The sequence below is a fragment of the Neodiprion virginianus genome, chromosome 2, assembly GCF_021901495.1.
Source record: "Neodiprion virginianus isolate iyNeoVirg1 chromosome 2, iyNeoVirg1.1, whole genome shotgun sequence".
Classification (NCBI taxonomy): Eukaryota; Metazoa; Arthropoda; class Insecta; order Hymenoptera; family Diprionidae; genus Neodiprion; species Neodiprion virginianus.
The window spans coordinates 33,149,065-33,173,118 of record NC_060878.1 but is presented as its reverse complement, the minus strand read 5'-3'; the positions used below and the strand labels follow the sequence as shown (position 1 = coordinate 33,173,118).

At 37.4% G+C, this 24,054-nt stretch overlaps 1 protein-coding gene across 1 annotated transcript in view; it reads right to left on the bottom strand.

The window, feature by feature from the left end:
* Positions 1-1,527: 1,527 nt before the first annotated feature.
* LOC124298848 (sodium-driven chloride bicarbonate exchanger) overlaps positions 1,528-24,054 on the bottom strand; it is a 29,276-nt gene continuing 6,749 nt past the window's right edge. Inside the window, exons 3-23 of the mRNA XM_046751387.1 lie at positions 22,346-22,480; positions 21,474-21,539; positions 20,380-20,518; positions 20,081-20,300; positions 19,196-19,319; positions 18,377-18,580; positions 15,885-15,989; positions 15,327-15,430; positions 14,950-15,135; positions 14,585-14,791; positions 14,093-14,505; positions 13,813-13,978; positions 13,371-13,538; positions 13,134-13,283; positions 12,764-13,039; positions 12,309-12,698; positions 12,125-12,232; positions 11,310-11,444; positions 7,640-7,830; positions 7,345-7,465; positions 1,528-5,177 (exon numbers count right to left, since the gene is read on the bottom strand). Of these exons, the coding sequence (XP_046607343.1) occupies positions 5,100-5,177; positions 7,345-7,465; positions 7,640-7,830; positions 11,310-11,444; positions 12,125-12,232; positions 12,309-12,698; positions 12,764-13,039; positions 13,134-13,283; positions 13,371-13,538; positions 13,813-13,978; positions 14,093-14,505; positions 14,585-14,791; positions 14,950-15,135; positions 15,327-15,430; positions 15,885-15,989; positions 18,377-18,580; positions 19,196-19,319; positions 20,081-20,300; positions 20,380-20,518; positions 21,474-21,539; positions 22,346-22,480 (3,686 nt within the window). The 3' untranslated portion in view covers positions 1,528-5,099. The remainder of the gene's footprint in view (positions 5,178-7,344; positions 7,466-7,639; positions 7,831-11,309; positions 11,445-12,124; positions 12,233-12,308; positions 12,699-12,763; positions 13,040-13,133; positions 13,284-13,370; positions 13,539-13,812; positions 13,979-14,092; positions 14,506-14,584; positions 14,792-14,949; positions 15,136-15,326; positions 15,431-15,884; positions 15,990-18,376; positions 18,581-19,195; positions 19,320-20,080; positions 20,301-20,379; positions 20,519-21,473; positions 21,540-22,345; positions 22,481-24,054) is intronic.

Here is a 24,054-nt window from a genome sequence, read left to right as displayed (position 1 = left end):
CAGCTACGTGCCTTATTATACCAAATAAATCTGTGTACGCGTACAGTCATGACTCAAGTTAAATATGTAAACACAAAGATGCATTTCGTACGCGAATTGCGTTCTTATTGTAATTTTACCCAGTGAATCGTACAAATATGGTCTTGCAATTTGAAATGATACTTATATTTTAGAATTATTTTTAAACATGTCAACTTCAAGCATCAATTCAAATTTATGATTTATAAGAGATTATGCTGATGATCCAGTGAATTATCGGGATACGAAAACGCCTCTAACGAGGCAACTCGTACGACATGTCAGTAGCGCGGTTTTTCAGATACTAGGCGGTTCGTCGAGACCCGTTATCCGGACATTTTCTAGTACTAAAAATTCCCTTATCGACCTAATATTCAGTCCTGATTCACTTCGAATCTTATCGTATTAAAATGAGACGTTGTTCGTTTGATTAGAATCCACCGGAATTAAGTTACCGAAGAATATGATAACGCCTACAGTAAGGCAATTCGTGTTACATCGATGTCGCACGGCTTTCGTCGGTTAGGCGAAGCTTGGACCGATTATTGCTTCACACGTTGTTTTCATAATTCTTCTTTCCACCGTTGCATTTAGGTCGTTCGATAAGAAACTGTAATAACATTAATAGATACGTAGAGATTCCACCGGCGATCTAAACGATAAAAAAAATAAAAAAATATTAGAAAGAATAGTTATACTTGAGAAAAAAATCTACCCGTATGTGTCTTTGTATAATTGTTGGATAAATTGGCATTCTTAAATTTAATATCTCACTCCAGTTACGAATAAACCGTCCAACGATATTCCATGAACAGAGAACGAGACTCTGCTCTGTGTCATTTGAAGGCAGAACGATTGCAGCTGAAACATAGGTGAAAATCAATCAGAGGGAATAAAAAAAAAGTTTTAATATTCAAGAGGATTTTACTTATACCTCAGGTATTATTTCGTCATGATCGTTTAGTCGCGTTAAAATTCTTTGCGCAATCACTCGGCTTTTGCGCGCCTCGGATTTTGTCGACTCGCAGATCAAAATTGTGAATAAAAATTTCGACGAGAAATAAGTAGCCGATGTAAAGAAATAACAGATCCAAATTTTATTTTCCAAATTTATCTCCGGCGCTCCCATCGATCTTGTTACGTAGAAATAAACGCTGAAAGTCACTCTTTGGCGAACGTCAACGCGATCGATATAATTATCGGTATGGCAAACGCCTGGCTTATACTTTTAACAATGACCGAGGTATCTTCGTATTTTTTTCTCAGGCATCTCAGGTCCATCAGATAATTGCTTGAGTGAATTGCTTTTATCGAGCGCAAACCGCATCCCTTATCGACTTTTTTGCAATCAAGGGAAGGTTGGCATCGATGTGCATAAATTCATTTGTCAAGAGTATGGAAAATACGGGTTCGGAATGATGAAATAATTTTTTCCAAAATCGGTCTTCAATTCCTGCTACAAAATTTTACAGTCACACGTTTTGATCATTGTCATTTATTTCTTCGAGGTTTCTTTTTTTTTTGTTTTATATTTTTCTTAACAATTAATCTCTCTTCACAACCAAATAATACTATATCGGTGACACCAGCCCATTTCTCTATTATATTTAACATGGAAGTTACACGATCGCAATAATCAACGTTACAATTCCATAAAGACCATACGGCAAATCCGCGTGTATAAAAGTAAAAAAATTATCCTCCTCTTTCATACGCATCGGACGAATTTCTCTCGCACATGATATTGAAACTATTGAAATTCGGAAAAGTCGCAGGTTTTGCTTATTTTGTAATTTAATGGACAAGTATCGAAACGGTGAAAAACGATCTTTCCTACACACGGATTTACGTCGTATTGACTTATGTACATTCTTTTCAAAAATTATTCATCCTCTCTGTATAAATCTATCGCGCAATAACACATAATGACTTATTGACATACTGACCTATAATAATATTATCGAAGCAACGTATCAATAGCAAAATAAATACCTAATTCGTTTACAAAAACTTCACACGTATTATTTTTATAGTTAAATTGTATTATATTCAATACGATCCTATTGTATTTATACACTATTATGTAAATTCTAACGCCATTCAAAATATTACCTCTGAACATTGAAATATTTTATGCATGTATAATACTTTTATACAACGATATTTAACCGCTCTGATGTATAGGGTTATCAAATAGCACAGGAAAGTAGGTTTTTACAAGTTTTGAAACGCGGTCGAATATTCGTACACATATATTGCGTAGGATGTATTATCGTAAAATTTGCTCGCGTATATATTTCACGATTATAAAGCTATGTAATAATATCAATCAGGGGAAACATTTCATATACGTACATGTACACATGCATACAAGCGAGAACGTATATTGTAATACATGTATATCAATTCAACCTTGGATGGATCACGTTTTTTAACTAGGCAATTAATATGCAAGATTTAATATACATTGTCAAGGAATTAAAATTCTGACGTTGAAATCAAACTTTGCTTAACGCCAGAGAAACTTACATCTATTTAGTTATAGATTTTCCGATTTTATCTGACGGAGTAGAATCTTTTATAAAAAATTGTGAAAATGCCGAGGAGACTGAGTTTTCGCTACTTGAAAAAATGTGCCTCAAGATTTGAAAAAACAGACAAACTTGGAAACGATATACTTAATTTATTATTTGAATGACGAAAACTTTCTTGTTTTATACCTATAAAAGCGGACATATCGGGTTTCAAAAATATGCGTTATATCCATCATTGAAACACGCCGGCTAAATAGAAGGATATTCTTCTAAACTCGTTACACATTTAATTTGATTTGCCAGCTTCGTTCAATCAATGCGTAGATATACGCGTCTAGGCACGTCACAAGCAATTCTTATTGCGCACAATATCGATTAACATCAGTTTCCATCAATTTCATAGTTATAACATTTTTATATAAAAAAGCATAACATTGTGTATAAATATGTAGATATTATCCATGGAACGACGTAAGAAGTAGGTACGTATATTGGGTTTCGATCGATCAGAACATTTTATTAAAGGTGACAATTATTCGGGATATAAATTCAACCGTGAAAAATTGCGTCTTTCATTTTTTCCAATCCTTCGCATTTTCTCTCTGAAATCTCGAAAAGAAAAACTCATTGTACGCAGAAGGATCGAATAATCTCTGTATAAATATTTCTCACCTAGCCCGAGTTTTGACGTTAAAACGAAGGCTAATTTTTAAGTAATATCGAGAAGTGAAAAACGCAATAATCCATCGTTCTTGAACAGCGACACCGCGATTTTTACCCAATGTGAGCAATGAAGAAATAAACTTTACAAGATACACGGGGAACACCCTATACATATACCGATTAAAATTGCAGTGGACAATTATTCAATGAGAATTGTTAGAAAAATCTTCTTTCTTTTTTTTTCAAATACTTTACTACGCTGGGAATAATCATATATCTATCCTCATCAACGTATAATATATAACACATCGTTACAATACCTACATCACTATAAAACCGACACCTGTAATATTATCCCTATTTCGTATAATTTACTCAATTCTCATCGCACATCTCGCACGCACTTCCGGCAATATTCGTAGTAATTTGAATATCGCATGCGTGAATATACGTCGAACACGTAAAGTGTTTGAAAACGTACTACGATACGTTACAGTAAATCATTATAATACGGTTAGAGTAAATATTTTGTCAAGTGAAAGAATATTACATGTATACCCGCACGAAGGAAAAATACAAACATTGTACAGAGGCGAGAGTCAGTTTTGACGAGAAAAAAGAAAAAACAAATTTCTCCATCAATAATAATCCCACAACTAAACGCAACGATGTTGTATGTATTATACTTGTGTATAAGCTGATAGATTCATTACAATTTATTCTATTATTTTCTAATTATAGCCTGCCGTAAAATTGTTTCATAAAAATCGCTTCCTGCATTACACTTATATTATTAGACGTTTTAATGTGATATCTATGGTATATATTTGTTGGTTCGTTTTTTTTTCTTTCTTTTTTTGCTTTTTATTATAATATGTTACCATTCAAATTGATTCTTTATCACCATAATAAACTGCTGCAGGCTTGTATAATACTCAAATGTAAACATGAAAATATATATATCGTTTTTCATTACGTACACGTGTATAAATATTATTACTTTTAATATTTTTTTCCGTCATTGTCTGTACGATAACAACAATTTTTTGTTTTTTTTTTTACCTCTCTTTTCTGTTTTCATCTTACACAGTTATTATAGTTGCTTCGTATTGTTAATTTGAAATGATTTCTTGCACGGATTTTTCTTGCTAATTATTTTTGGTAAATGCAAATTTGGTTTAGCTGTATAACTTTTCAATTCCTAATTATTCTTTGATGCGGCAAACGAAACTGGGTTGTGAATTATGAAACGTCAAATTATATCTCGATATGATTTCGGTTTAATTATGATATGTGAAATTTTTATAACGATATGAATCAGCATTAGAAATTTTACCCAATTGATTTTAATATCATATTATCAACCGATTGTCACTGTTTTATATTAGGCTTATACAGTGCACAACATATCTCGGCTATGGTTTTTGTTCACAGAAGAAAATTAAACATCAATTCCATTGCAGAGCCGTGATTCGTATGGATATAGGATTAATTGATTTTCTTGATTAAATTCACGTATTGCAATAATTCTACCTTTACAAGCAGATAGGTCAGCATTAATCTTAAATTTTTTGATGTAACGAGTAACAATATGAGAGTATTTGAAAGTTGGTAAAAATATTTTGCATCGTTATTAACAGTTCTTTTTTTTTTTATATTCATTTTTCAAAATCTTTGTAAGAAAACGAGACTTTTTTATACTACTACCAAACTTGACAAGATAAATAATAATCGAAGGGTGAAATGGCGGGGTCAAATTCATGTCACGTTTCGATTCGTACGTTGATAATACAATACAAATGTTTAAAAAATATTCCCACTTTGAGTATGTGTCTTATTGTTTGATTTCTTTCCGTTTTCTTTCCTAACGCATATTTCAACAATTCAGACGGACGTCTCGGCGGATGTTGTCCCGTTTGCCTTTAGAGGACTCGGAGACTCCTTTGATCTTATCAAATCGACCTAGAATTATTTCACGAAACTGTATATTACTCCCAATTCGGTTTCATTTCCTTACGTCATTGGTCTGTATCTTATGTATAATGTACAAGTGCGGAAGGCCGTGTGGTGAGTGTGTATGTGTACGAGGTATACCCATGGATTATGGTGTTACAGAAAAAAAAAGATTTTATTCTTCTCTGTTCTTCGAAACAAGTACAAAAGTTTCATTTGGGTATAAAAATACGCCTGTTAAAATTTGAGCTCTTAATATTAACATTCAGAAATTGCGCATCGCACTTTTCTACTTTTCGTAAGAATGACATGGGAAAAATAGTTTTTGTTCTTTCTGATTTTTATAACTAAGTAACAATGCGTCGTACAGGAAATTCGCAGACATATTCTTGTAGCGAATTGAACGTTCAACAGAAAAGGTCTGTTATTATTTTACTATGAATCTACTCTTTAAAAAGTTATTTAAGATCCGTTATAATAATTTTTGACCTCCAATAACTTTTGAATGAGTAGATTTATCATGAAATAATAGAAGACCGTTTTTGCAGAGTGTTCAATTCGCTACAAAAATATGTCTTGGAATCTTTTGTACGACGCATCGTTAGCTAGTTATAAAAATCAAAAAGGAGCAAAAACTATTTTTCCCGTGTTATTCTTACGAAAAGTAGAAAGGTGCGATGCGCAACTGCTGGATGTTAATATCGAGAGCTCAAGTTTTAACAGGCGTATTTTTATACCTAATTGAAACTCGGGAACCTGTTTCCAAGAAAACAGAATTTCACTTTTTGAAACATCTTAATATATATTCATATTATATATAACGTATGTAGAAGTTTATAAATTGTGCGTGGGTTTCGCAATACTTTACAACAGCTAAAGCTGAAAATTTATTTTCGTTATCGCTACAACAAATGCGTGCATGCGGTATTTGAAGAACAAGAAAAAAGATTTTACGTGAATCAAATTTCGAATGAATTACACGAGTAAAGTTTTTTTTATAAATCTCATACGAAAATATCAAGCCATCAAATTACGATTAGTATTAATTTTTACATTCTTACCATAATTAGGTACGCGATGAGCTGTGTAACTGCTGATTGTGAGTTTTGGGTTAAAATAATAATGATTGAACTATGTTATAGATTGAGTAAAAGAATGAATAAACATTTCTTCAAAAACGGTGCCTCGCAAAAGAAAAGCAAATATTACGTGTAGTAATTTTTTTCGAACACTGTTGTATCGTGCTGTTAATGTAATTTTTTTCCTCAATTCTAGCATGCCGTGGGTTGAATTTGATAAATTGTCAGATAATAGGCGTGAACAAATCCGTGTATAGAAAAAGAAATATTGAAATAGGTTAAATATAAAAAATGATTGGTTATCAGCTTTTGTTTTTGAATATGATATAAAAATAAAGTAAAGATTCAAATGCTGGATTTTGGTATGAAAAGAAGATATTGAAACTTTTGTTTGACACGCATGCTGCAACGAAGAAATAAAAACACGGATTTTCGTTCGCAAAGGACAGGTGCAAAATGAATTATGACAATCGTTATTATCGATTGATTACAAATCGACGATCGTGATGTTTCGTCACACGATTTGTGTTTGTATGAGGTATTCTACTTCAGTTTGAAAATCATAATTTCATACATCTGTGCTACAACAACAATAGCAATAATAATAATCAGAGTGTAGTGCAGAAAAATGTATAATCTATAATGCATAATTATAATCATACGTGGATATATATTTTAACATATATTACAAATATAGGTATAATTCCATTACATGATTGTATATTACATAAAGTATGAACATTTAGTGCGGATGAAATGCTTCAACTCTAAAGAAATTAAAAACTAATGAATATACCATATAATGTGCGCAACGCAAAAATGCGGTGATTAATTTTTTTTTTTTTTTTTTTTTTTTTTTAGTTACCAAAGTGTAATAATCGCATGCTATAAATATTACCAGAGGGTAGAATTCTAATATCGAGTGTTATAAGTTATCGTACAACGTGTATTACAGGTACATATGACGACCATAACATAATGCAGATACAACTTGTGCAGGGTGCGTTAATCTCGCGTGTAATTATTATTCATCCTTGGCTTATTTTTGTCAGGTGTAATATCTGGGGCTAAAATTTCAAGTCTGTACGATCGTTCACCTTTATAGAAATTCCGCAATCTTCTTCCTCCTCTTCGGTCATTGTCGTCAGTCTCGTAGTTTCGTCGGCCATCAGCAAAGCCGTCTCCTTACTTCTGCTGTGCTTCTTCTGCTTGCCGACGCTGTACGTGTTTCGGGATGATTTAATTTTTGCAGTTTAATACCAAAATGAAAGTGAAAAATCCCTTGTATTTTTTATCGCTACACGCTTTTTCGCTCAACGCTTATCACTTATCATTTGTTATTCGTTGTACCCGTCTATCGTAGCTATTAATTCAATTCAAACTTCGTCTTACTTGATCATTTTTTGCTGCTTCGGCTTTTCTCCGGGCGTCGAATTCCCCTCGTTGACCTGCTGCCATATTCCGGTCTTGTTCACCTCTTCGCTGATGTTTATACTCGCCAACGGTATCTTCATTATGTTTCCATTCGCCAATGGAATTTGAAGATTTCCCGACGTTCCGAAACCGAGCGATTTCTCCTCGTCCTATCATAAATTTATCACCTTTTTTTTTTTCAAACGTTTACTAACAATACATCAATTTAGTCATTTGCTAATGTTGTAAAAAGTGCGCAGTGCAAGCTCAAGCTAAAGATTCTTCTTTCTCTCACGCTATCATCGTTCGATTCTTCACTACATTTGCGTATTTTCTTTCCGGCCATTCGCAATTTCATATTTTCATAGCTTCATCGATTCTTGGTGCGGGATAAAATTGAATAAAAAGCAAATTTAACTACGGTAAAAACAGTCATCGAAACGTGCAATTTTAACTTCTCACTATCACGCTATAACTGAAAAAATATTATTACAATCCAGAAACAACGAGGTTAAAAATGTTTCATTCTAATTCGGTGAAAAATCTTTGAAAAAGAAACAAACGAAAGAAAAACGAATAGGACAATATTGCGATGAGCTATTTGGATGAGTTGATGAACCACGATGATCATTGCTTCTATTTTTTGTTTCTTCTTCTATAATAGTCTATGTTCTAAAGCTCGTTTAAGCAGCTCTTTTGTCTTACACTCTACTCAAATCCGTACCTTTTATTTAGCTCATTATAGAATCCTGCACTGCCACGTGAGACTTGATACTGTTCGTTACAGGCACACACAAGAGATTACGAAATTATTCAAGCACTCTTGTCACACCGATGTTGCGATAAGCCATCGATCTTATACGTATGTAATTCGATACCTCAGTTTTTTTCCCCCAAATATCGGAGCTTGTAAATTCCATTTTCTGTTCTTTCCCGCGCTTATTAAAGTCTATATGTAAATATTTTTGTATCGCCTGGAACTCGACGGACAAAGTATGATATGGATTATCGATAAATAGACAGATAAATCATACGGATATTGTAATAATTGTAAAAGCGCGATGATTGTTGGCAAAAAGGGATAAGAAAATGATGATTGATGTGGAGAAGAGATGAGACACACGATGATAAAATAATCGGGTGATTCAGATCATATATATACATATACGTATACATATACATATACATATATATTTATATTTACAATGTATTAATGAACATTGAATTACATGGATGTGTAATAACAAATACAAGATAAACGCATAACATGTTTGTTACACAGTTATGCGTATAATAACGAATGAGCTCAATGTTCGTTCATGGACAGAAAACTTGTTCAAAAGTGCCGGTAAACAAAATAGTCTTTATCAATGTGTACATGTATATTTTTTTCATAATCATACCAGTTACACATATAGTATAGGTATTTAAGTGCCGGTCGAATTCAATCGAAAATAATTGTATGTAACTCACTACACCTATAATTCGTGAAGAAGAAAAAGAAAATGAAGATACTCTCTTATTGTTAGTGCAGCAATTCGTATATACAAAGAGAAACGTAAACAATAATGAAACATATAATTAATTTTTCAAATAACAACGAAGGAAAGAAACGAACGAGTAAGTAACATTAATTACTGTAAATTGTACGGTATTGGCAACGGTGTTTACTTACGCGATCCTGCAAATCGGATATAATTAAAAACAAGCCCGCTTAAGTTCAGAAAAAGCAAAAAGAAAAAAAAAAAAAAAAAGAAAAGAAGGAAACGATACGCTAATTTATTATTCTTTCCTCTTTCGGAAAATATAACTTATTTGTTGCCAATATTCGTCGTAATTTTGTTGTTCGTGCGAATAATCAAGTCAACGTTTGACTTGCGTCGTAATATGCAATTTTTGTGTAACGTGTATGTCGCTTTTTTTTTTCTTTTCTTCTTTTCTTTCGTCTTTCAATAGTGTGAACGTGCCAGTTATAACCGTATCACAAGTCTGCTGTAAATTTTCTTCCGTCTAATTGTCAAATTTTCCGTGTATACGTAGGTATGTGTTCGTATAGCTAGTTAATAGTTATTTATATTGGATAATAACGTCGACGTACATTTCATCTATATACGATGATTCAATATCAATATATTAATACTGATCGTTTCTAAAACACTACGTTTTGCGCAGCTGATTATATATTTTTCTTTCAAGGCATTTTCATGAATGGTATATATGGTATAGATATATAAGTATGTAATAATCATATATTACATACCGCTTACGTAAACCGTTTTGGTAGAAAAATTTCAGTTCTATAATTCCAAACACTTTGTATACGAGACGAACATTTCGATTCAACTTCGGAATATTTTTTCGTATATTGTCTCAAAGCTTTTACACTCCAAATTCAAACGATTTATATGTGTATATCAAAGTAAAGATTCAGCTGCGATTTTTCGTAAATGTACAATATTGTCGCTGATATAACATTATTATTTTATATTGTATATGGAATTGCAGTGATTTTTGAGCGTACGAAATTTTCACTAGCTTGTATTTTACATATCAAATCAATTGAATAATTAATATTGTATCTAATATCACCTCATGTATGTTTATTTTTTGTCAACGCGATTCAAGAATTATTATACACCTCTTCACTTATTATCATCCGCGCGAAGGCGTGTGTATAAAATTCTCTCGTGTCGTAAATTTTGTAAGGACTTTAACGAATAATAAGTAACAAATCTAAAGAAATCACACATCACAATCAACGTGCAAAGACAATTCATACTACGGAGTGAGTATAATAATGTTGGGAAACAAAATTGTCATAAATGGAACGAAAATACGAAGTGAACAATTGTCGATAATAATAATTGTAACAATGATGATAATAATAGAAACAATAATAGTGATTATAGTTCTAATACTGACGAATTATGGGATATTCATTAGTGCGAAATTACGATTTATTAAGGAGGTTTAGAATCGTATTGGAATGATCAAGTTACCGTTTTTGGAGAGTATGTTCGGCCATACTAATGCCAAAACGATGTGATCTAATTGATTGATAAAATAACGATGAATAAACGATCGAAAATTGCTGACGATATTATCAAAAAGAAATCATATTCAGCTGTACAATCATTGTGCTGAATTCATGTTACAATTATGAAAGTATCAAGAAATTTGAGCCGCTCCTTTTAAAGCTCCAACCACAAGGATCGAGTAATATTGTAAGTATGTTGTATTCTTGTGGAACTGTAAGAGAAATATATCGAAACCAGTTAATTAATTTGAATCAATTATTCAAAACAATTCGCAATTCATTTGCAATTTCCGTTGAAATTTTTTCACAGTATTCGTCGAAACGGTTCTAAACCTCCTTCGAAGGGACAAATTATAAGTTGAACGAAGTACCTAATCGCTGGTGTCGAATTGCGTTAAGGTGTAATAATAATAGTGATAACAATAATAATCATAACAACAACAACAACAATAATAATAATATGCAAATGCGATAGAACGTCTAATTGTCTTCCGAGACAGCTGCGGTAACGGCGATCACGGGCATGACGAGGGGAATTTCCCCCGGTCCCGTGATCCTCGAACGTTAGCTGCGGCATGTTATTGCCCTCAGAATTCGTGTTCCAGTGCTAACCTCGCCGTTTTCAAGCTGCTGCATATCGTGGGCATGCTTCTTGCTCGTTTCGGGCATCACGTCGTCTAGGATCTTCAGTTCACGTCTCGTGAAGAAAAAATCCAACGATTTTCTTATTCCGATCATCACGACCAGCTGATTGTGTCGTCGGTTTGATTGGTTTTGGTTTGGTTTTGAAGAAAATGAAAACAAAAAACAACAAAATAACAAACAGAAGTACAAGTTAGATGAGAAAACATACGATGGACAAAGTTAATCAATCTTCGATTTATAGTACGCGTTGCGCTTCTTCGAACTCTTTGAGGACTTCGTACCGTTGCAGTTTGGTATTAGAATTTCAAAAAAAGTCCGCCTGTATTTACTCGTAAAAACTGAAGATTTCGAAATTTAACCCTTTCGTTCACGTATCTTTCAACTCGTTATTTTGGACCAAATTTTGTTACTCGGGGGATTTTCGGCCGCTGATCACGAATTTATACAAAGTAATAAAGTTCGTTTGAAGTTGTGGACATGGAAAATTTTTGAGGTGGGACACCGAGCTGTGACTAAAAGGGTTAAAGATATTCTTTTAACGCCAGTTTTAGACTTCTCGTAGATTCGAATTTTGAGGTTCCATTTACGAAAATATGATAAAATTCGAAATTTCAAGTTCTGAGAAAGGCAAAGTACCGGACTTGTGATATTCGCGCGTGAAAATGCAGGCGATTTCTTTCCCTGCAACGTGTAGCCGTTTACGGGAAACTTGAAATATTTTCGGCTATAAAAAAATAACGACGAAATGATCGAACGTGACAAAGTAAGTCTGAGCATCGTACCATTAGAGGAAACAGTATCGATGTAGCGCTGAAGGACTTGATGAGCCAAAGACAGATCAGGCAAGCCAATTGAATGAGTGTAAACACGTGGACCCGTTTCAGGGGAACCTGAAAAGAGAGAGAAACGAATGCAATTCAAGAATAAGTGCATGCCGATACTTTTCACCAAAGTTAAAAAACGCACCTGTCTGAGGAACATGTAGTCCGGCTGATACTTGACCGGCATAAGCATGATCAACAGTCTGTCGAAGAATTGGAGACCCTTTAGCGAAGCGACTCCCATGTAAAGAAATACACCGAAGAGAACGGGCATCGGAATGTGTCTGAGCATCGAGGTGAGGAGAACCGAACAACCGATCATCAGGAATATCAGTATGTGGGTGACTCTCTGCTCACGGACGCCAAGGAATTGCGGCTTCTCTCCCGGAGCTGCGCACTCCGATTCCAACTTCAGGGAGTTGACGTGATTTATCGAGAGCACGGTTGCAGCGACGAACCATGGAAGTCCCATCACTGAGCAAATCGCTATCAGGATCGCGAGGACGAAAAGGTCCAAGTGATAGCCGCAGCCCTTCTGCGGATTCATTTGGCGTTTTTGACGATTCGACTTCGCGGCGGTATCGATCGACGATTACGTACCTTCAGTTTGTTCTCCTTACGGTTCACTATCACCGCGGTTATCTGCTGGTCCATGAATATCAATATCGTACCCAGAAGCGCGGGGAGGACTGCAACGATCGAACTCCACCAGGGATTCTCGTTGAATGGCCAAATCATCCATCCGCGACCTTCTAACGTCGGCTTAAACTCCTGCGGCACTTCCAGTTTCGGCGTTGCGATACCGACGAAGTGGTCCAGCAGTGACATCGAGAATATTGCTATTATCACCGCGAAATCGCTCACTATTTGCCTCACCTGGTGACATTGGAATCAACAACAACAACAACAACAACAAAAACATAGACTCCTTCTTTCGTCCCGTAGAAAACCGGTGCCATGCATGGCTTACCTTTGACGGAAAGAACAGCGCGTTCTTAAAGTCCTTTAGCTCGATGGATAGCAGGAATGTTCCCATGAACAAGATTATCGACATCAGAAATACGTCGGGGATATAATGGGGTGTGTTGCATCCGATGCCTTCAAGCGTTCCGTTAGAATTCTGCGAGGATTAGAAAATCATTACGAGACATTCTCCGATCGATAAATTTCCTCTTTTACTCTGATAATTCATCGAAGACTATCGTACCAGACACTCTTTCTGGTTCAGGTTTGTCCAGTTCAAGTATTGGCCACTTGACGACTCAAAAGACGATGTCAAATTCGGTGGTTTGCACCAGCACTCGTAGTTCGGTATTTCGCCAGGATGTGTATTTATAGGAAATTTCTGGCCAATCGATAAGACATTCTCCAGAGCCTGAGAATCGCGTGCGGTAATTGTTATTTTTCATAGACACATAAGATTTACATAAACCGATTAATTTCAAACGCCATAAGGGAGTACAGAGTTGCGTAAAACGGGATCGGATAGTTAGTTCGTAGATTAAACGAACGAACATCGTTAACCGTGAGATTGATTCTCTTTTCGTAAGCTTTTGCGTTACCAAGAGTATTCGTTGGGGAGTCCGACTCTCTAATTATCCCAATTACAGGTTTCATTCGTACTGTGTAATTTGTAATGCAGTGGTTACCTTGATGATGAAAATAAAAGCTATCAACGTAGCAAAGTTCTCTTCGGTAAACCGCGTGATGTAACATACAAAGGCACTGGCGTCGATGGCTACTAAAACGATCAGAATCACCGATATCCATGCACCGATCCAAAATCGGAAGGACATGTAATTCCAGGCTGCTTTTCTGTTGGAAATACGTTAAATTGAGTTACATATCAAGGGTGAAAACGATCCTCTCTGCAACGACGAGTCACGACTACAGGTATACGTACGTACAACTAGTGATTCTGTGACCTACTTGCAAACTTCGAACACTATCGTTTCAAACACTAAAACTGGTCCGGTGGATCCGAGGATGGTCAATGGCTGACCGGAAAAAAACCCGTAACCAACGCCGCAGACGAATCCTGAGACCAAAGACTCCATTGCGGCCATATTTTTGCCGGTAGCTTCGCTGAGGAGGCCACCGAAAGTGATGATAGGCGATAGACAGGCGAAGTATAAAAATATAAATGACGCGATGCACTGGAGTGCCAGGGCGTCCTTGAAGTCGGACCAGTACCAGGGCGCTTTTCTCTTTATGTCGTTCATCAGACCCCCGAACAATCTTCCGGTACGCGAAAGCCCCGACGCTTCTCTCTGCTTCTGCTCGTCGGCCTCCTCGTCGAATTCCTCCTTGGGCTTTTCCTCCTTCGGTCTTTTTCTCGTGTCCTACGATTTACGATTGTGAGAAGACGTCCCTCCGGAACGATAATTTTACTCCGATTTTGTCTACCAATTATTCGATTACCTGCGAAGGAATCGCGGCCGGAGGCTCGATTCTGATCGTTGGGTCCCATTCTCCCGGTGGAAGGACCGTCACAGCGTCCAGGAATTCGTCGACACCGGCCAGAAGGTGATCGCGATTTCTCGCCTTGTAGGCCACGTCGTGGAACACTTCGTCGGACATCAAGGTCGCCATTGCTCTTCCTATTTCGTGGAAACCCGAGCTTCCACCCTATCGGCGGTTGTTTCGAAGAAAGATATGTCTCGTTAAAAGAGCCTCGTTTATACCATGGTCACTCTATTTTCGGTCCGAATATCATTACAAGGGGGAGACGATTTCCTCACATTTTTCGTCTCATTGTCTTTCCTCGTGTTGCACACATAACTCACCGTTGGTCCAAGAAGTATAAAAATAAATCTAGTTGGTACGGGAACCTCCGTTAAGTCTCCCATTATTCCAGCTTGACTCAGGCGTATAAAGGCCGACAAGGTTTTGTCCAGGAAGTCCACCTCACCGACCAGAATATTGCTCGCCTCGGCTCCCGGCGGTATTTTTCTCATGAAATGTGTATTACCCTGAAATACATAGCATTGTCCGTATTCCCTGCCTATTTTCATTCAGCATTCATCCGACCGTAGTCCATTTTAGATAAAAGATCGGGATTCAAATACTCGTTGTTATTTTTCGTTGGTTCATTTGTTTTCCGAAAGATCGGGATATTCGTTATGAATATTGAAGAAAAAAGGAAAAGGAAAATTATACACACCCTGTGATTAACGTCTCCGTTTTCCAAACCGGGCGAACTGTGATTCCTGCTAATCGAGATGCTGCTGGGACTTCGGTCCAATCCGTTACCTCCTGGTTCTTGGCCTGTAACAATCTTAGCTTACAGCCTACAGCGCCTCTTTTTCTACTATCGAAATCGCAGACTGCGTACCTCGAACTTTCGCTTCCAGTAGTCATTCGCAGAGATCAAATTCTCTACGGTCAAGTTTCGTGATAAATTTTGTGTGAGAAAAAAAATGAAATACCTACCGAAGGAAAAAATGAGGCAACGCAGTTTGCCAAATCACTGCAAAGCGATACAGAATACACTCGTGTCTCAATCGAGTTTCTGCATAGTGTTTGGATGTCACAACAGCAAGCAATACGGGATGATTAGTTTATGTCGAATCGCAGGCAAACATTGAACTATGCACATTATATGTATACGTTAAGGGAATTATTGGAAATGTTTATGCATACGAACGGCTCAAACTAGTTGCTACTTAATTTACTGTCAAGCAGAGTTATGGAACAAGCGAGATAAGTTAGCAATTTTTACCGAAGCTGCCGGGGATACCGAGAAAACGACCTCCAGCATTTAGAGCTCCGCCACTTCCCTGACCCGTTGCACCAGCTATCACTGGTGCAGAATTCGATTCTTCCACTACAAAGCACCAATACCAACAGTCGTTTATTTACAAGGACAGTACTTGCATGGGTTAGTTTCTTTCTTTTTTTTCTCTCTTTCTTTCATTCCATTTGACAAGAGCGTAAAAAGTGTATTAGCATCACGGTAAGCAACCCATTGCTAATTGTCGATAGTAAAATACTATCGAGCTGTTTTTTTTTCGGTAGAAGACATTTCGAGACGACGTGACTGTCAACAATTTCCGGTTGCTTATGGATGCTCGTAAACTTTCTTCGACAGACAACGATGAGGTGAGACATGAAAGATCGAAGGCAAGCATAGCTGAAAAGTGGCAATTTATAGGTATACATATACGGTATAATTTACAGGGCTTCTGAAATTAGTTACTGTACGTACACAATCAACTCCGCGTCGTAGAGAGTAAATTTGTCAGTATCACAGTCTGTATGTGAGATGTATACGTAACTGGTTCAAGTGCACATCGAGATCAGTTCGTTGAAAAATCCACGAAGTGCAATTATTTAGAGCGGAAGAGTTGAGTCAAGGTTTGGAAAAGGAGTAAAATTCACAGATTACTCAGTCGATCGAATGAACGTACGTCTACATAGATTCAGAAGTAAGAATGTCCATGATTCGTGAGTTGTAGATGTGCAGCCTTATAGACAATTTTTCGTACACACGATTAGCTGAAGAACACAATGTGATGTAGTATAGACAACTCGTCATATATAACAACATTCACTCGACTATTCTAAACATCCAGATTTCAGGATAGAAAGATTTTTATGTTTTTACGCTGAGACATTCGGCCCGAATCTACCAGCCCTCAAGATTTGTTTGTTAAAATTTTTATAAGTTTAGGAAAAAGCAGGTTTGAAATAGTTTTTCCTTAAGTTCAACCTTGATCGAAGATCTTAAGAATCATACATTTTTCTTTTCGATAGCAAACTTTCCACATTTAAATTAGTTCGAACAACGATTGAACGCAAAAGTTTTTGGAAAGGAAATTCGTTCTCTGCTATGATTATGAGACGTTTTTAACGGTTTGATTTTGCACCGTGGAATCGGTGATATACGGTTTTCCTAGAACCGCCAGCATCGATTTAAAATGCTGGAGTCGAGCCGCAATGCCCCAGATAATAAACATGACAGATCAGTGGGCGTGATGATTCAGTAATGTCGAGTGCTTCGAGTGTATAGGTAGAGTATGAAAGTGACTAACAACAGACATAATAATAAATCTCTTCGTTGAATACCGAAATCGAAAAATGACGACAGCGTAGATGATATTTAATTGAAAGGAAAAGTATCTTTTTTTATTTTTGAATTTTCAACAATAAAAAAGATCAAAGATCAATACGATCGATTCGAGGCTAACCTTTGAGTTGACAAGTAGCGAACCATGTCGTGAAACCCACTACATGCGGGATGTTGAATTCAGCTGACAGAAATGAAATCAAAGATACAATTCGATTAATGCATATCGTGGGATCAAGCGATACTATAATTATTATCTTTCTTTTTCTCTTTCATTAACGCAGCTATACCGCAGTCACGTGGATAATATTAGAAGAGCAATGTTGAAAAAAATCGCCTGTAAGTTGACGCAGCTCAATTAAGTACTCTCTAGATGCCAATTACGTGGTTACCCTGAAGAAAATTTAGGTAACAATTTTTTTTCTTCTCATAGAAAAAAAACTTTTTTGCGACGTACGTTGCTCTGCTATCGCTACGTCATGGTAGCAGATCAGTAACGAAGCAACAAGTGTTTTGAAAATCAATCGAGACAGGAAGTGCTCTTTGGGTGCTGGTTAGGAACCGTATTGAAAACTGTCGCCCTCGACTATTGTCGCGTTAATATGTGCGGTAATTTAACTTTAAGAATCATCTAAAGAACACTAATTCTAAACCATAATCCTATACCTCGTCATCACTTTTTCCAACATGGTGCTGCTAAGATTATTCACACGTACGTTCAACTACCAAAATTTGAATGGCCATAGCCCAACACAAAAATGTCAACAGTCTGAAATTTCTGGTATTAATAATAATTACGTATTTCACAAATTCAGCGCCTCTCTAATTCGATCGTGTGAATTCGCGTTACGTATTAATATAACCCTGAAGCACAATGAGTATAATGACGTTCAACTTAACCGCACCTTCCTTCAATCGTTCCCAACAGTGCGTTCGGTTATGTAACATTTATTAATCCTGTAACCCAAGCTTTGTCAACACAAGGTACTTTCGAAGCTAGCACAACGACTGGTTATTAGCGGCAGAATTATTGCGTCAGCTCCCCGGCTTGGGGCTTGTTAGGTACTTTGTTAGTGGCGGGTTTACTGTGAAAGAGCTGGAAAGCGTTCGTCACGCCGAAGAGGCGACTGGCCTAAAATCTGTACCTGGTACCAGGAGGTAAGGCCCTTTCGAGTCCTTGGCCTCCTTGGACAGGAGGCTCGTGTCCGGACTCGGGCAACTTCTGCTCCGGGACACGACCGCGTCCCGGAGCCCAGCATCGCCCGCAGGGACATAGCTGTCCCCGCCGGGACGTCTCTCCTGCAAATCTGACGTCAACAACGTATGCAAACCACATGAACAGTCACAATCTGAAAACCCGATTAACTCGCCTTTAACCAATATTTATGCTTCATCCCCGTTGGCATTTCACCACGCGCCGCCACTTCGTCGTCGCGTGGACTTAAATCATAAGGGAAAAGAAACCGTAAGTGCACACCGAGGAGTTATACAGTGATTGAAAAAATTAAACGGCGTTACTTGACTCAAACAACGGTTGTTTTGGTTTGATAATTAGATTGATTTTCCAATTATATTAAAATGAAATTGCGGGTGAATCGAGTAATCCCGTTTTAATGTTTCAATATTGTTCCTTCTCCTCGGTGTGGGAAATGAAAAATTATGAAACAAGCTGAAACATAACCCGTGGTATGAAAAATTTTGACAACTTTCTCAAAAATCATCCCTTGTTGAGATACCTGTGGCTTGTTATTTTATTGTTAGATAAAAAATAATGTGAAAACTTGTTATTGAAAAACGAAACGTTCAACCCCTGAAAAATTCAAATGGTATGTGCCCGTGTACTTATTTGAGTATACCTGTGCATGTACCCCTGAAGAGATATGAATAATCGGTATTGATAAAAATTTATTCAACGTACAATTAACGCCAAGTTTCCGTAGACCAATAATTCTGTTAAAACTTACTCTTTGACGAGGAGTGATTCCGGCCTATTTCCGCCAGCGATCTTATTATCGGCAATCTCGACATGTTGTTGTCCTTGCGTCTTTCATGCTGGTGTCTATGCCTGACCAAAAGAGCTTCTCGAACCTGCGAACGTGGTCGATTAAGGGGTTATACCCGGTCGGAATTTTCTGAAAATCGTCTTTTTTCTTTTTAATCTCATTTTCGTAATGTACATATATTCAAGTACCAACAAATGTTCTCAAAGTTACGCGCACATTTGCAAAGACGACTCAGCGGCGTGTAAAATGCTTTTGAAACTTTGGACGCATTTTTCTCAAAACTATGTTTTCAAAGTCAGTGAGCAAGATTTCTCGGAAACGGCTGAACCGATCAGTCTCAAACTTGTATACGAGCTTTGTGAACACATCTTTCAATCCTTGATCGAAGGTTTTTTCTCGCTGATATTTTTCATTTAATAAAGAAATCAAGAGAAAATTTTTTATGGAAATTGAAATTTTTTTCGTAAAATCGCCGTTTTGTTGAAAATCAATATTTTGCTTATTCCTTCGATTAAAGACCAGATAATATAAGGATATTAACTGAATCTTTTTTGGTTTTTCACTTCGGATGATCCAGTCCAAAAATATCTTGCTCACCGCAAGACGCCTTTTTTTAGAGGTGCTCCCGGAGATCGGTTATAGCAGCTTTAAAAATCATTATTTTTACAAACAAGAAATATCAGGACGAAGTTCAATGCTACCCCGATACGTATATGAATTTCTATATCAACAAATTGAAACGTCTGTTCGTGAAAAGTTCTCGAAAAATCGCTTGTTTTCGGCCTCCTGACCGAATAAAACCCCTTAAAAAATGAAGACTTCTTTTTACCCGGGACTAAAGTTTACCTTTTCTCTCGACTCGGCCGGCAGCACATTTTTGCTTATCATGCTGTCGAGTACCAGGTCGGCGATTTGTTCGAGACTCGATGCCTCCATGTCCAGCATAACGGTGCCGTTCAATATCAGGCTTCGAAGCTCAAACAGCGAGTGTAGCGACAGAGTGGCGACGTGCGGTTTACTCCACCTGTTTCCACCCTCCTCGACGTCCTCCTCGAACTTTATCCACCTATCCGACAAAGCCGGAAATCAAAGTCAGCCAGCCCTCGCTACGCGGGGATGATAAATCGAAATTGTACGTTACGTGCCTCGCCGTTTCTTTCCATTCCATTTCGTCACCGTCTTTAACCAGTTCCTCCATTTCGGAGAACAACGGGTGAGAGGCGTGGGCGTCATCGCCGACCTCTTCGCCCAGGATGAATTGGACCCTTTGAGCCGGTGGAGTGACTGGAACAAAGACGCGCTTATGAAACTCGAGATTCCCCGCTTTTGATAAAGGATCGATACGAATGGCTGGGCACTCGATGCGTGGAACCTGTCGCGTCACGTCAAATATACTCTTCATTTTCTCTTCTCTCGCTTTTATTTTACATTCAATTCCTCGCCTCGTCGGTTACTCTGCAGTATTCGTCGTCGAACCGTGGCGGGGAAGATTTTTTTTTGCCAATTTTAACGCTACTGATGTTCATCTCTTGCACAATTTGCTTTCTTCTCGATGCAGGATTTATTCGTCCTGTTAATCGTCAGTAATGAATATTAACAATATTCTTACTACCCAGGCAGGCAGAGTATAATTGACATAAAAAGCTGTACAAACCTATATTACATGTTCCGAAGTGTATACGCGTTATGATACAGGTATGTAACAATATATAACCAGATGAAAATCGTTCTTTGTCATATCATTAAAGATAATTTCTAAAGAAAAGGGATGCAAGCGATAAATCGTCATGCCAGTTGAAATGATGAAAAAAGAATGTGACACTTGACAATGATATTGGCCGCCGAAGCTTGCTGCAAGGAATTAGAAGTTTGGGAACATTAGAACCAAACGACAGTTGTCTGCGTTTGGCTTTTACTATCCGTAACTCGTGGCCGCTGGCTTTGGCCGCGAATTTCAGCGTCATAACCAGAATTCCTTTTATACCACTATAAACATCGCAGAAAGAAAGAAATTTACAAATATGTTACATAGTAATGCAATACTGCAAATAACGAATAATTAAAAACGCGTAGATTGCACGTGTATTATAGTTGGAAAAGAATTACACATACGCGAATATAACATTAAAACGAATGACATACACCCTTGTGTAAAATTCAAATCTCTATAATAGGAATATAAAGAATGCAGCGTACAGAGTGCAGATATGCGAAAGTAATCGCAAATTGTATCGCTTACATGTTGTTTCACCCTTAGGATCGCAAAAACTGGCAAGCCGGGTCCGTCGCGTCATCAGCAGCTCACCTGGAAAGCGAACTGTCAGCGCTAGCATTTTTCGTATTCGAATCAGTTGCCGATACGTGTATAACAACATCTGATACATGCGTGTAAATTGTTCGATCACGGAGCAAGGATGCAATCTAGATTTTAGTATCATAATTTTTTTCGCTCAATTCGATCGCATCTATTTTTACAACTCTCTCAGTTTTCGTTACTGGATTTATTTCGCTCCAAGCTGAGACGATACGTTGTATACGTCGTTGGCTAATTAAACCGTATAACATTTCAACCCAACGTTCAACACCCTGTTATTTATTTTTATTTCAATTACAATTTCTTTATTTTCTGTTGTTTTTTTTTCCTTTTGTTGGTTTTTTTTTTCAGCCTTTTTGTTTCACTGGACGGAGTTTCGATTTATGGTTTGCTGGCACGAGTAATTGGTTCTCATTGTCTCCGGCCTTACCGCGGTTTGAGTAAAGTGGCAATTCCATTTCCAGATCCCCACGGATATATCGCTGGGGTATACGGATATAATGGAAGATGAGAGAGTGGCAGTTCGAGGTTTTCCGGATTAAAAATCTCTGAGAAATCGTGGAATCCCACGGATATTGTATCAACTAATGGTACCGGTAGATATGAGCGATGTTCGACAGATGAAGAGAGTGTAAGACAAGATTCATTCATTCTCAACGCTAATTCCAGTGATGCCGGTCAATCTTTGATGCGTTTCTCTCTTTAAAAAATCAAGTTTTAGGAAGGTGTAAATGAGAAACACCTCAAAACCGGGTCTGGATGTTCCGGATTTGTCAAACTTGACGTCTATTCCTCACCTGGACGGTCAGAATCGGAGTCATCCTTCTCGCCTGAGGATGATTGCCGCGGTGCGTGATGGTGTTTGTGATGGCGTCGGTGCCTTCGTTCGCCGGGTAAATGAACGCCCACGTATACGGTGTGCGCTCTGTGACCTGGAAAAAATATTGACAGATGTTTAACAACAGGCTGGAAAAGTCCTGGAAATTTTTCGTACCTTCACCCAGAGCCAGAGAAATATGCTAATTTCCCTCTTCGGCTCTGTTTCGAATGACTAACGATTCTACCTCTCATTTTGCATATTTCAAACCTAGCAATTTCAAAAGCTGCATGTTTTACGGAGAGAGTGTGTGCGTGTGTGTGTGTGTCTACGAGAGAGAGAGAGAGAGAGAGAGGGGGGGAGACCTGCCGAAATTGCTCCTTCGGCTAATTTTGTCTTGCAACGCTGGAGTGAAATTGCTAGGCTGTCAGGTAATTTTGTCTGGGTTTAACCGTTATTGTAATATTAGAAGCGAGGGTGTAAGCGAAAATGTTATCGTCGCGTGGATAACCCGCCAATTATTAAATGATCCTACGAAATCGTCGATTGTCTCTACAATTCGCATACGCGTTAAACTCTCGCCGTCGATATTTCAAAAGCGTATTTTTCCATAAATTTCCCCCTAAAGCTTCTCCATCCGTCCGTTTAATTACTTTCCGAAAGGAGAGGCTTCAGGATACATCCACTCTAAATTCATTCGACTTCGTTCAATTGACTCCGTTTTTCCGTTTTCTTCTCATCTCGCTTCTTTTTTATTCTCTTCTTCATCGAATCAACTTTTAAATAACCCAACGGAGCTGGGTAATGGACTTTATAACGAATGCCAGCAGGAATTTTAAACACGAATTCGGTACTTCTCGTTATTGACGTACAGAGATATCAGCATATTGTACATATTAGGGTGGTTCGAGGAAAAATGTTTTTTTACGCTCTTGCCTCCTCAAATCTTGGTGTTTGATAGAAAAAAAGATTCTTTTATTTCATTTCACATTCATTTAACATGGAAAAATTTCAGCTTTCGTTAAAAGTTAAAATACTTTAAACTATTCGATATTTTCTAAATTGATGCACAAATCGTTGAAAAATTATTCTTCAAGCCCTTCGGACTTCTGTAACAAAGCATGGTTATCATCATCAGAAAACACGATACTGTAAACTAAATTGCATAAATGCAGGCGAATTTACATTATTTTGAATCCCTCGCGTGTCATTTCCACAAAACAAACCCGATTCATACTTCGCCGTGTTCTAGGCTCGGCTTGGATTATTGCGACACTGTGCTAGCTGCAGACGCCGCAGGGTTATATAATTCACTTTAACGCCCTATCTCTGTATAATAACGATTTACGAAGCACTTCCAGACTCGCTTATACGCCTCTATGCATACCTATATCTGTATTATACACAGAAGCCAAATCTTTACCTGACCTATTACACGCTAGCCTATGATATCAAATTTCGCTGAAAGCTCTGCTGCACGTTCAGCGTTATGGGCAAACGTGCCAATCGTACACGTGTGCAAGTTGCGGTCATCGAGCTTATAAAACTCCCGATTGCAACCGATATTTTTCAAACTGGAGCAGAAGAATGGAGTCTGCACCCTTTTCTTAAGATTGTAGCACGTGGGCTTAGATTAACAAAAACGATCGAGCCTGAAATTACGGTTTTTAGTAACAGATCGCGATCGAT